Source organism: Herpailurus yagouaroundi, unplaced genomic scaffold (genome assembly GCF_014898765.1).
Source record: "Herpailurus yagouaroundi ecotype Mexico unplaced genomic scaffold, PumYag 191, whole genome shotgun sequence".
Lineage (NCBI taxonomy): Eukaryota > Metazoa > Chordata > Mammalia > Carnivora > Felidae > Herpailurus > Herpailurus yagouaroundi.
In genome coordinates, this window is record NW_024412422.1 from 14,467,225 (window position 1) to 14,480,429 (window position 13,205).

The following is a 13,205-nucleotide window of genomic DNA, read 5'->3' on the forward strand; positions in this document are numbered from 1 at the left end:
AGCTGCAGCTCGGAGCCCCATGGTGCGCGGCGGCGGCCAGGCCGCAGGAGGAACCCGAGGCCCCGGTCGCCCCGGCTGACCGCACGGACCCGAGCGGCCCGGAGCCGTCGCCGCCCGTCGGGCCCCGCCGGGGCGCGGGCTGGCCAGCCATGGGGTCCCTGTTCCGGAGCGAGACCATGTGCCTGGCGCAGCTCTTCCTGCAGTCCGGCACGGCCTACGAGTGCCTCAGCGCCCTGGGCGAGAAGGGCCTGGTCCAATTCCGAGACGTGAGTGTCGCCCGGGAGACGCGGGCCGCACCTGCCCGCCCGGCTCCGCATCCCGCCTTTCTTTCGCTCAGGCCTCCCTTCCGCGGGCTCCTGGGCAGGGGCGCGTCGCTATCTCCGTTTCGCGGGCGGGGAAGCTGGGGCCCGGCTGACCGGCCCGAGCTTCCGCAGAGCGGAGCCCGATCCCAGGGTCCGGGCGTCTGGTCCGCGGCGGCTTTGGCCGGGTTGGTTAGGAACGCTCTGTGTAGGCTTCATCCACTTCGGGTAGTGCCATCAGATGCTCCGGAGCGCCGACTCCGTGCCAGGCACAGCGCTAGACGGGAGGGCAAAATCTGTGAGGCCTTTTGGAGTCCTTCTGGAACTTACGGGGGTGGCGGGGACAAATATTAAGCAAATACGTGAACAAAATGTTTGCTGTGAAGGTAACTACAGTCGGGTGGTCAAGGAAGGCCTCTTTGAGGAGGTGACGTTTAAGCCAGGATGAAGTCTGAATGGGAAAGAGCTGGTCCTGGAAGATCTGGGGGAACAGGGTCCCAGACGGAGGGAACCGAAGGAGCCCAGACCCCGGATTGGGAATGAGCTTGGTGTGAGCACGTGGAGGGGAGGGGGTTTCTGTCGGTTTTGTTCACTGGTGTATGATGTGCATACGGCTGCCTGATAAGGAGTGGGAGTTGTCTTCCCAGCAGGTAGGGATAGACACTTGTTTATGTACGTTTACTTGTTTATTATTTGTTTACACCATGAATTGTCAACCCCCAGGGCCAGGGGCCTCTTCTGACTTGTTCACTCCTGATTCCCCAAGACTTAGCACAGCCCCTGTCATTTGTGGGCATTAATAGGCATTTGTTGAATGAAGGAACAAGCCTTTATTGAGCGTTTGCTCTGTTCCAGATAGTGTTTTTCGTGCTAGCAACTCAGTGGTGAGCAAGGTGGACAAGGTCCTTGTGTTCTTGTTGCGCATAGCCTCGGAGGAGACAGATAAACACACTCCATGGACAGGGATTGTGAAAAGAACAAGGCGTGGAAGGGGAGTATTAAGCAGGATCTAATACTTAGCGATTGAACTGGAAGTCCTTTCAGGGGAGCATTTTATTTCCTGGGCCACAACTTTCGTCTTCTGGTTGTTTCCCTTCATCTCTCTGAGGAGCCCTTCATTTCAAAAGGGAACACCCCTACCCGAGATCTGATATCAGTGACCCTTGGGTCGGCTCCAGAGGAATTACAAGGTCAGGAAGAAAGTCTTGAATGACAGCCGAGGCTGCAGGGAAGGCCCAGATCTCTTCCTGTTTCCTGGAGCCACTTGGGCTTCAGTTCATGGTACCCACTTACCTGGTAGGGGCGGTGATCAGCTGTGAGTAGCACCGGAAGGATTCAGGAAACAGGAGCAAAACTGGCTCCCTTCTGTATAACTGGTAGATTTGTTCCTTCCTGTTAGTGCTCAAGTTGAGAGAGACTGATATTATCAAGCTTAAATCTTAGAGGTTTGAACAAAGGCCCTAATTACAAAGATTCAAGTTTCACTGAGCGCCATTACATTAGGTAGTAGGGTATATTGGGATCCTTATCTGTAAATCAGAGAAAAAAAACGTGCATATGAAGAGCTCAGCTGTGTGTGTTTGGGTTGACTGTCAAACAGCATGGGTGCCTAGAGTAAAAGCTCCGTAACATCTGACACATTTCTTGCCCCTTTCTGGAATTCCTCACTGACTTTGCCTTCACTCGCTGGGATAACTAACATCAGTCTTTTCTGGCTTGCATAGGCTCTATGATTTTCCCCTTTCAGTACTCCTGAGGGCAAGGAGGCAGGCGCAGAGTTGCTGTAGTGACAGCCCATGAGAAGACTTGGAAAAGAAGGTTATTCCCCTAGCCCAGGGGCCTCAGTGAAGGGCAAGTTCATCTCCCTCTTCTGACAGTCTGCAGTCTAAGAACAATTTTCCCCAGTAGTCCTTGAGCTGCTGGAGTAGGAAGATGACTAGTGTGCGTATCAGGGAAACCTGCACCGGGTAGCCTCTGCTGGTTTTTCTGGGTTGAAGGTTGTTAGCCTCAGGGAGCCTGGGTGGCTCAGTCCGTTGGGCTTCTGACTTCGGCTCGGGTCACGATCTCACGGTTAATGAGTTCGAGCCCCACATCGGGCTCTGCGCCATCAGCGCGGAGCCTGCTTTGGATCCTCTGTCCCCTCTCTCTGCCCCCTACCCTGCTTGCTCTCTCTCAAAAATAAACATTTAAAATAAATAAGTAAATAATTAAAAAAAAATTATAGGTTGAAGGTTAGTCTTGAAATGAGTCTACATTAAAATACACTATAGTTCCCCCCATCTGTGGAGATGCGTTCCAAGACCCCCAGTAGGTGGGTTGCTATCCGAAACCGCGGAACCGCGGATCGTACTGAATGTTGTCCATATTGTATCTCTTCCTGTGCATACGTACTGTGGCCCACTGTAATTCATAGCTCAGGCACTGTCAGAGATTGACAGCAATAGAACGATTATAAAATGTACCGTAGGAACAATTATGTGAATGTGTTTGCGAGGATATATGTGAGTTACATCTCTTGTCAGTTTATCTTCTTGTCCTGTACTCACCCCTCTTCTTTCGATGATGTGAGACAATAAAACGTCCACGTGACAAGAGGAAGCGAGGCGAATGATGTAGGCACTGGGCCGTGATGTGGCACTGCTATTGACCTGGGGAAGTGCCAGAAGGGGGATTGTCTGCTTCGCCACCAGGGTTGACCGCGGGCGTCTGAGACCCTGGAAAGGCTAAACTGTGGACAAGGGGCACTACTGTGCTTCCTGTCATTGGCCTAGACGTAGGGTGACATTGCCTCCCTAAAAAGAAAACAGAAACGAAATTCTGTAAAAGAAACCGCGCGGCAGAAAAAGCCAGGTGACATCTGTGAGATGGTGGGGGTGGTGTGTGTCACACCCAAATACGTTTGTATTGTTGCCGCAGAAATTGGCCTCCTCATAAAGAGTCTACTGTTTGTGGAACCACCATGTCCACGTGGAGTTCGCCAGTGTTTGATGTTGAAGAAAAAAAGCCCTGAAATGGGACAGTGCCGTCGTCTGTAGACCGCTTGGGATGCATCGCTTCCTTTTCATTCTGGGCTCTGCGGATTGTGCCTGAGTCATGATGAACTTGAAAGCGGTTACTTGAGATTAGTGTGATCCCAGAAATGAATGTGAATGTGACAAGCAGAAGTGAAATGGGAATTTTTATCTTACTTCTGGTTAATCCTTTTAAAAAAATTAGAAAAACTGAACGAGAACTGAGCCTTTGGGGTCCACTCTTCCCGGTTTGGGCAGTTTCATGGCAAGCTCTTGTCTAATTGTGGTTTTTGAGAGTGCCCAACATAAGTGATGGGGTGCAGGAAAGATAAAATTCTTGCCTTCAATGCCTTCCAACACGAGTGATCACTGTAACCTTTTTTTGTTATAAAATAATAAATGTCCATTGTGGGAAATTTAGAAAACCTAAGAATAAGATGCTAACCTCTATGATCCTATTATCTAGAAATAAACACTCTAACTTTTTCGTTAATATTGGTTTAACGTTATTTTTCTAATAATGTTTTAAAGTGTACGTATATACGTATTTTCATATAATTGGAACCACACTGAACATATCTTTAATTTTTTCCAGACACAAATCAGAACTGATTTCCTCATTACATTTTCTTTCACTATATATATATATATATGTATATATATATGTGTATGTATATATACATGTGTGTGTATTTTATTGTTTTAAGCTTTGTATTAGAAGTTAAGTAGAGGGAAGAGTGGGAACAGTGAGTTCCTGTGGACCTGTAACATAAATTCATGGCCCCTCATTGCAGCCTTCCACCTCCAGACAAAATCTGTCCCTCCCCTCTCAGACCACATTATTCTGAAGCAAATCTCATGTGTATAATTTCTTTCATAAATATCTCCATAATTATCTCTAAAAAGTAAGGACAGTTAAAAATCATAACTACAGGGACTCCTGGGTGGCTCATTTGGTTAGGCGTCTGACTTTGGCTTAGGTCATGCTCTCACAGATTGTGAGTTCGAGCCCCATATTGGGCTCAGTGCTGACAGATCTGAGCTTGGAACCTGCTTCGGATTCTGTGTCTCCCTCTCTCTCTGCCCCTCCCCCACTTACAGTCTGTCTCTTTCTGTCTCAAAAATAAACGGTAAAAAGAATAAAATCATAACCACAATATCATTATTATACTTAAATTTTTATGTAATAATTTCTATTTTTTAAATGTTTATTTTTGAGAGAAAGAGACAGAGTGTAAGTGGGGGAGGAGCAGAGAGAGAGGGAGACACAGAATCTGAAGCAGGCTCTAGGCTCTGAGCTGTCAGCACAGAGGCCAGTGCAGCATTCGAACATGGGACCAGTGAGATCATGACCTAGGCCAAAGTCGGATGCTCACTGACTGAGCCACCCAGGTGCCCCTATAGTTTCTATTTTTTTTTAAGTTTTAAGTAACCGCTGCACCCAACATGGGGCTCGAACTCACGACCCCGAGGTTGAGTCATACACTCTTCCGACTGAGCCAGCCAGGTGTCCCAATAATGATTTCTTAATAGAATCCAATACCTCAGTCATTTAAGACATAATTAAGAAAAACTTTTTTTAACGTTTATTTAACATTTATTAATGTTGAGAGATACAGAGTGCGAGTGGGGAAGGGGCAGAGAGAGAGGGAGACACAGAATCCGAAGCAGGCTCAGGGCTCTGAGCTGTCAGCACACAGCCCGACGTGGGGCTCAAACTCACGAACTGTGAGATCTCGACCTGAGCCGACGTCGGACGCTTAACCGACTGAGCCACCCGGGCGCCCCTAAAACGTAAGTTTTAATAAGGGCATAATAATCAGTTATACGAACCATAATTTTTATAGCCCTTTATTGATCTGTATCATAGAATTCACCCATTTCAAGTGTACATTTCATTGTTTTTTTAGGAAATTGACTTAGGTGTCCATCACCACGATCCAGCGTTAGTAGAACATTATATCCCCCAGTAAGGTCGCTTGTGCTTACATACAGTTAATCCCCAGACCTGCCTCCAGCCCCAGGCAGTCACTGGTCTACTTTCCGCCTCTAGATTTGCCTTTTCGGGACATTTCATGGAAAGGGAATTGCGCCGTATGTGGCCTTTAGCGTCTTCTTGAAAGACACACTTGCATTGTTTCTGAGAGTCATCGCGGTGTTTGGTGCGTCAGTGGGGTGTTCCTCTTGATCGCCGAGCAGTGTGCTAAGGTTTGCGTGTGGACCATAAGCTCTTTGACCAATTTTGTATTGTTAATAATTTTTTCTTCTATCCCTGAGGTTGACGTTCTTCTTGGTAAGTTTTTGTAGGTATCCATAGGTTTTTGCTTAGGTTAATTTTCTTCATGGGATGTTTCTGGGCCAAAGGGTATTTTTCAGGCTTTTTTTGGTAACAGTTGCCAAGCCGCTTTCCAGAAAAGCTGTGTTGGTTCCCACTCCCATCCAGTTAGTGTGTGAGGATGTACTTTTCCCTAAAGACTTGCCCATCATATTTTATTCTTAAAATCACATTTACCTGTACATTTTAGAAATTTCAGAGCAAATTTTTCATCCTTTTCTCAGCTCAACCAGAATGTAAGTTCCTTCCAAAGAAAATTTGTTGGTGAGGTGAAGAGGTGTGAAGAACTAGAACGAATATTAGGTAAGTTTTATTTTATTTTATTTTGTTATTTTGGGGGGTTAAGTTTATTTTACTAACTTAATTATTTGTATATAAGCAAGCCTTGTTCACTTTAGAAAAATTAGAAAATATAGGCCAGCAAAAAGGAAAAAAGAATTCACCATCCTGTACTTTTTACTCTTTACCTATAAAAGTAAGGATTCACATATATAACTATCAGGCTGTTTTGTTGTCAGCTGTTTCTCAGGAAGTCCTGTAACATCTTTTCGTATCAATAAACAGATGGACCCCTCATCATCTTTTTTTTTTTTTTTAAGTTTATTTATTTTGAGAGAGAGAGAGAGAGAGACGTGGGAGGGGCAGAGAGAGAGGAAGAGAGAGAATCCCAAGCAGGCTCTGTATCAGCAGTGGAGAGGGACCGTGACCTGAGCTGAAACCAACAGTAGGTCGCTTAACTGAGCCACCCAGGCACCCTAGACGCAGCATCATTTTTAATGGCTGCCTAGTATTTCATGAGATTAATGTGTTATAATTTATAATGTGTAGCCAATCCCTTGTAGTTTATCATAATTGAAGACATTGTATACATGTTACTTAAAATTATACCAAAGATCAAGGGAGGCATGAAATGACAGATTGGCTTTGTTTGCAAAGGTGTTAGATCAGTGTTCCCTTGATGGTTAAGCTTCACAGCTCAGTAGCTCAAGGCTACTTACTTTATCTGTAAAATCTTTACCATCTTAGCCTAAGATAGTCATCACTATCAATTCCAGTGTGAAGTTCTGACCGAAATGGGGGGAGGGAGAGGATGATTGCATACCACCTACTGAAGTACAAAACTTTTTTTTTTTTAGGAGGATGAAAGAGGGGTGCCTGGGTGGCTGAGTCAGTTAAGCGTCTGACGTGGGCTCAGTTCATGATCTAAGAGTTAGTGAGTTCGAGTCCTGCTGCGCTGACAGCTGAGAGCCTGCAGCCTGCTTCGGATTCTGTATCTCCCTCTCTCTGCCCCTCCCCTGCTTGCATTCTTTCTCTCTCTCAAAAATAAATAAACATTAAGAAAAAAAAAAAGAAGGATGAACAGAAAAACATGGGGATGAGTGAGCCAAGGAAGGGACAGAATATGACTTTCGAAGTAACTTTTTAAAAAAATTTTATTTACATACATATATATGTGTGTATATATACAAATATATATATACATACATATATATGTATGTGTATATATATATATATACACATACATATATATATGTATTTATTTATTTAGAGAGGGAGAGAGAATCCCAAACAGGCTCCCTGCTGTTATCACAGAGCTGAACACAGGGCTCAGTCTCACAAACTGTGAGATCATGATCTGAGCTGAAGTTGGATGCTTAACCAGCTGAGCCACCCAGGTGCCCCTGGAATGATTCCTAATAGCTAATATTTATTGTGGATCTTTATCTTTTTGAAATTTATTTTATTTTTTTTTATTTGAGAGAGAGGGAGGGGGAGGAGCAGAGTGAGAATGAGAGACAGAGAGAGAGACAGAGAGAGAGACAGAGAGAGAGAGAGAGAGAGAGATTGAATCCCAAGCAGGCTCCATGCCCAGTGCAGAGCCCAATACGGGGCTTAATCCCACAACCCTCAGATCATGACCTGAGCCGAAATCAAGAGTCAGATACTCAACCAAGTGAGCCATGCAGGCACCCTGGATTTTATGGTTTAATTGGAGATTTTTAAGGCCAAAACACTTTTAATGATCTGAAATCTATTCCTTGCATATTGTTTGAAGTCCTAGTTCCTTGTGTGGATCGTGTACGATAGAGTGACATCATATTCCTTTCTTTGCAATATAGTGAGTCCTTGGGCAGGTCGTGGATTAGGAATGAGGTTTTTAAAGGCAGTGACAGCACATTTGGCACGTATAGGGCTTTTTATAGCTTAAACTGTTTCAAAAAGCATATAGACTTCAAAAAGGAAAACAGATTTCCCAAGTAAATTAGGTTTAATTGGTGAAACGATTTGTATCCCATTTCCGGAAACCTCTTAAGCCCTGTGCTTCCTTTGCTATCCTGTTAGGGAGACATCCTCACCTTTCTGTTTCTTTCTCTCTCAATAAAATAACTAGTAACCCTTCTCCAAGATATTCTGTCCGGTTATGAGTTTACCAGGCGTTGTGACTTGCATCCTAAGGACAAGGATGCTTCATGGCATTGAAAATGTAAACTGAAGAAATTCAGTTAATTTTGCCTGGATCACTGTGAGTTTTATGAATCTGGCTGTTGACATAAGTAGGGAAGCAGCATGGATTGTTGTGAGTCCGAACAGCCTGGCCAGCGCGGAGCTCTCCGGAGAGCCTGGCTCTCTGCCCTGTGCCCTCAGGGCTCTGTGCGCTGCTAGAGGCTGTGCTTCTCCTGGGGGATACTTACTTCCTCCTGACGGCACCTGCCAGGGAGTCCCGCTGCTGTCTCCGGTGGGGACGATTCTAGGTCTATCCCTGTCTTATCCTGCACTTCCGAGTGTGTCTCATCTGCAGGTACAGAAACAGCTGCGACTCCAGAGTTCTTTAACTAGGGTCTCAGACATAAAGGAGACTTGGGGGATTTCAGGGAATGTTTGTCAGGTTATTGTCGATCTTGTCACTGCGTGCTCACCTCTGTAGGTGGTATTATTTTGTAGATCTTTGGAAGCGAGGTTGTAAAAGGCTTTTTATAAGTCAGTTGGAGTAAGCAAGACTTCTGTGCATTCAGACATTAATTTTGAGGCGACCCAGGAATGGTTGGGATGGAAAATGTTCTGACTGAAATGTCTTAGAGTGGGTTTTTGAGTCTAATTTGTTTACCTTTTATTCCCACAGCATATTTGGTACAGGAAATTAATAGAGCTGATATTCCCCTGCCTGAGGGAGAGACCAGTCCTCCAGCACCCCCTCTGAAACAAGTCCTAGAAATGCAGGTAATGTGTTTCTGAATAAGCTGTTTTAGGTCGCTGATCGCAGACACTGCTCGTCTACTGAGTTTATATCGTCCAGGGCTTGTCGGGTTTTCTTCTCAAAACCGTGGAATGAAAACTAAAGAACAATGCTATGGTTAGCCCTCCAAGTTTTGTTTTTTCTGTGTTTTTTGTTTTGAGAGAGAGGAGGGGCACAAGTGAACGAGGGGCAGAGAAAGAATTCCAGGAGGGGTAGAAGGAGAGAGAGAAAGAGAGACAGAGATAGAGAGAGAGAGAGAGAGAGAGAGAGAGAGAGAGAGAAGTGGGGCTTGAACTCAACTGAAGCGGGATTCGAGCTCACCTGATGTAGGACTCGATCATGAGATCATGACCTACCGAAGTTAGATGCTTAGCAACTGAGCCACCCAAGTGCCCGGCCCTCCAAATTTTAAGTGTAATTTAGTTTTCTTGTAAAATGTAAGATGCACGCTCCCTTTCCAGCTGGTGTTGAGCTGAAGCTAATGAAAATTGAGTTGTGAAATGGGGTGCTTAGTCAGGTAATGTTTCTGAAAGTACGTTCCGGGCTTATCCGGGCTTTAGCATGCCTCTCCTGGCGTGAGTAGGGGAATCTTCAGTCCTGGACCCTTTGCCTTCTGCCAGACTCACGGACCTCCCCTCTGATGCTCAGAAGCTAGTATGAAGGTGATAGGTTATTCCAGGTCAGCAGCAAACAATTCCTTGTCCCTGAGTTCAGTGTCTCAGGGATACAGTGTTCCCCCCAAGAACCCTGGCTTGTCTTGTTAGCGCCCCTGTGACTTATCCCCCGAGGTTTGTGTTGATCATCTGATAGTTCGTCGCACTGGGAACTAGACTAGAGCCCCTTAGAGCTCTTCTGAAACAATCAGTATTGTGTAGCCAGGACCATTCCATGGCTGGCCGCTCTGTTTATCTGGGAGGAAGTCATTTAACATTTGTTATATGAGTGGACTTGAGAGAGAATTGTACAATCAGATGAGTTGAAAGCGGTCATCTGGTTTGGCCTGTTTGATGGGTTGTTTGTGATATAATGACAATTTCGGTGATTGCTGAGTATTTATAGTTTTCGTAAAAGGCAGAGCACAAGTAATGGAGGTAGTATGTCAAGGGATTTGTTTGCATACAAGTTTTCAGTGAGTCAGGGATTTGGTCTACAGATCTCTGCCTCTGTTGTTCAAATGCTTAAGTATTGTTAAAGAATGATGCCTGCGGTGTAATTGATTATGAAAGAAGATTCGATCTCAGGGCATCCTTCAGCCCAATTAATCGTATAAGCGCAACTTAAACATGTAGACTCTTTTTTTTTTTTAACTTTTAATTTTTTTTTTTTTTACTGTTTATTTTTGAGAGAAAGAGAGAAGGAGCGTATGAGCGGGGGAGGGGCAGAGAGAGAGGGAGACACAGAATCCGAAGCAGGCTCCAGGCTCTGAGCTGTCAGCACAGAGCCCGACACGGGGCTCGAACTCATGAACTGCAAGATCATGACCCGAGCCGAAGTCGGATGCTTAGCCGACTCAGCCACCCAGGCGCCCCTATACATGCAGCCTCGTAACTAGAGGCTGGGAATATTTATGCTCCGAAAAGGTGACCTCAGTTTTTTTCTGTGTTGCAAATAAACGGAAATGTAGACTTGAAAGAAGGAGACTGTTTGATGTGTGACAGTGGGTAAGCAGATGAAGGAAAATCCACACAAGTGGTGGGGGCTGAGATCAGGCCAGACCAGCCCAGGGTACCGTGAGTCATCACCTGCGACACCTCCATCGTGCGTGGTGTCAGCTTCTTAGGAGTTCCCTGAATCGGTACGAAACCATAAATGATGGACCTTTAAAATCTCTGCATGCTCCCGTATCCCTGCCCGACTATCGGATTCTGGCTTGTTAAGCCCTGTCCTGGCTCTAGTGAGTGTGTGAAAAAATGACGAAACTACACTTGGAACGGACCTGTCCTCTTAAGTAACTGCCCTTTTGTTTTAGGAGCAGCTGCAGAAGCTCGAGGTTGAGCTGAGAGAAGTCACCAAGAACAAGGAGAAACTGAGGAAGAACCTGCTTGAACTGATTGAGTACACTCACATGCTCAGAGTGACAAAAACCTTCGTTAAACGAAACGTGGAGGTACTGACCACACACGTGAGGAAGTGCATTTCTTTTGTAAAACTCTCGTTCCCGTAAGGTTTCTCTTTCAGCTATTAGTTATTAAACAGGTTCATTTTGATCTTAGCTTTATTTTTCAGTCGGATTATACGACATGAAAAAAAAAAGTGTTTCCCCGTGTTGGTTGATTTAGCGATAACGATACTTCCTATTTGTAAAATCTTTAATTTTGAGTTGAAAAAAATCTTTTTATGTTCATGAGGGGAAAAAAATGGGAAAGTAGAGTTTGAGCTCTAAAATTTAGGTATTTTTTTTTCTTTTTCTTCACCAAATTACTAAGAGTAAAAGAATTAACAAAAAAGTCTTTGTAAGAGTAGAAACAGTCTACATAATAGTCTGTCCTCAGCTGAGTAGGGAGGTGAGTCTGTTCTGTCAGGGCCGTTTCGTTTGGTGTGGTGACATCTGACTGAGCACTCTGTCTCCAAGCGAGGCGGCGACATAAATTGTAACTATATCTCGAGTGAACGACTTCAAGTAGCTGATAAAAAAAGGGACGGGGCGATGATCGTTTTTATTTACCAGAGCTGTGTTCCACGTCTAAGTCTAAGTTGTTTTGGGGTGTCGGCGTCCAGATCTGGCACCCAGTTAGGATGCCCTATAAACTTGTTTGGAAACATGACTTGGGAAATAAAGTGTCACTTTTAATAAGGCACACTTGGTTTCATATTTCTTTGTAGTTTGAACCTACTTATGAAGAATTCCCTCCCTTAGAGAATGATTCCTTGTTGGACTACAGCTGTATGCAGAGGCTGGGAGCAAAACTGGGGTAGGTGACAACCACTGGGGCGGGGGGGGGGCGGCGAGCATCGCTGTCCTTGTCAGTGGAGGGATGAGAGCTACCATTTGAAGGCCTGTGATGGAGTGAAAGAAAGTGCATGTCTGTTTAAGAAAACACTGTACTCCTGTATTTGCTGAGTTGGATTATTCAGCTGTATTGACTTTTTAGCTAAATACCATGGGGATTTCTTCTTTCAGTATAATGAGCTGGAAAGAAGGAACGTTTATGCCATTCAGTGTTCTATCAATAAGCCTACAATAATAGGTCAGTGACGCATCAAGTCCTGTTTTGTTTGTTGGAAACATAGGGGCTAAACTGAGTTGGTTAATTAATTGATTTTTTAATTTTTTTAAAACGTTTATTTATTTTTGAGAGAAAGAGAGAGAGAGACACACACACACAGAGCGTGAGTCGGAGGGGGAGGGCAGAGAGAGATGGAACACAGAATCCGAAGCAGGCTCCAGGGTCTGAGCTGTCAGCACAGAGCCCGGCGAGAGGCTCGAACTCCAGAACCGTGAGATATGACCCGAGCCAAAATCAAGAGTTGGACACTTAACCAACTGAGCCACCCAGGCGCCCCAGCTATACATTTTAAAGGATGTTTCAAAAATTTTTGACCCAGCATTTTAGATATTTTGCATTTGGAGGGCTTTCCAGATACCCTTTTCACCATTTTTCCAGAAATGAAAGTCTTCATTTCTCCTTTTAATGCAATTTGAGGATTCAATTGCTTTTCAATTGACTACCGGTTGCTTTTATTGTCTCATAGGTTTGTATCTGGCCTAATTAACCAAGGGAAAGTTGAAGCATTTGAGAAAATGCTGTGGAGGGTCTGCAAAGGGTATACCATCGTGACCTATGCAGAACTGGATGAGCCCCTCGAGGACCCTGAAACTGTGAGTCGATATCCCGATCACCTTTTAACCATGACAGACTGGCAGCAGAGTTGGGGGCGCAGTGCACAGGGAGCCGCTTGAGAGTGGGGTGTTCACCTGATGGCTTATCATCCTCGAGTACCTTCAGGTGTAGCTCTAAAGTCTAGGACTTTCTCCTCGATGGCAGCTGGGAAATTACCGCAGACACGTTGCTACTGTCCGAGCCTCAGACCCCATTGAGGTTTCCCCCGTCGTACCACAGTCCCTGTTATAGCAGACAGTCTAGTTTTGGATCACAGTTTGGATCTAATTGTCACGTCTCTTTGGTCTCCTTCATTCTGGGACAATTTCTCAGTCTTTTCTTGACTTCCACGACCTTGACATTTGAAAATGATTATAGATCAGTTGTTGTTGTTTTGTAGAATGTCTCTGCATTTGGGTTTGTCTGCTGTTTTCCCAGGATTAGATTCAGGTCGTGCGTCTTTTTTTTTTTTTTTTTTTTTTTTTTTTTTTTTTTAAATTTTTT

The 13,205-nt window shown here is 44.9% G+C and overlaps 1 protein-coding gene and 1 long non-coding RNA gene across 5 annotated transcripts in view; both read left to right on the top strand.

Annotated features, from left to right (window-relative positions):
• Positions 1–13,205, top strand: part of ATP6V0A2 (ATPase H+ transporting V0 subunit a2) — a 45,169-nt gene that overhangs the window by 763 nt on the left and 31,201 nt on the right. For 2 of the 4 annotated variants that reach the window (XM_040444047.1, XM_040444048.1), the window contains exons 1-6: positions 8–266; positions 5,870–5,948; positions 8,767–8,864; positions 10,850–10,987; positions 11,704–11,792; positions 12,574–12,700. In XM_040444047.1, coding sequence (XP_040299981.1) covers positions 150–266; positions 5,870–5,948; positions 8,767–8,864; positions 10,850–10,987; positions 11,704–11,792; positions 12,574–12,700 — 648 coding nt within the window. In that variant the 5' untranslated portion in view covers positions 8–149. Of the gene's footprint in view, positions 1–7; positions 267–5,869; positions 5,949–8,766; positions 8,865–10,849; positions 10,988–11,703; positions 11,793–12,573; positions 12,701–13,205 lie in introns of those variants that run through there. The other 2 variants (XM_040444045.1, XM_040444046.1) reach the window with 2 other exon arrangements.
• LOC121010410 (uncharacterized) overlaps positions 12,710–13,205 on the top strand; it is a 2,693-nt gene continuing 2,197 nt past the window's right edge. The window contains exon 1 of the long non-coding RNA XR_005781140.1: positions 12,710–13,151. This is a non-coding gene — a long non-coding RNA (uncharacterized LOC121010410). The remainder of the gene's footprint in view (positions 13,152–13,205) is intronic.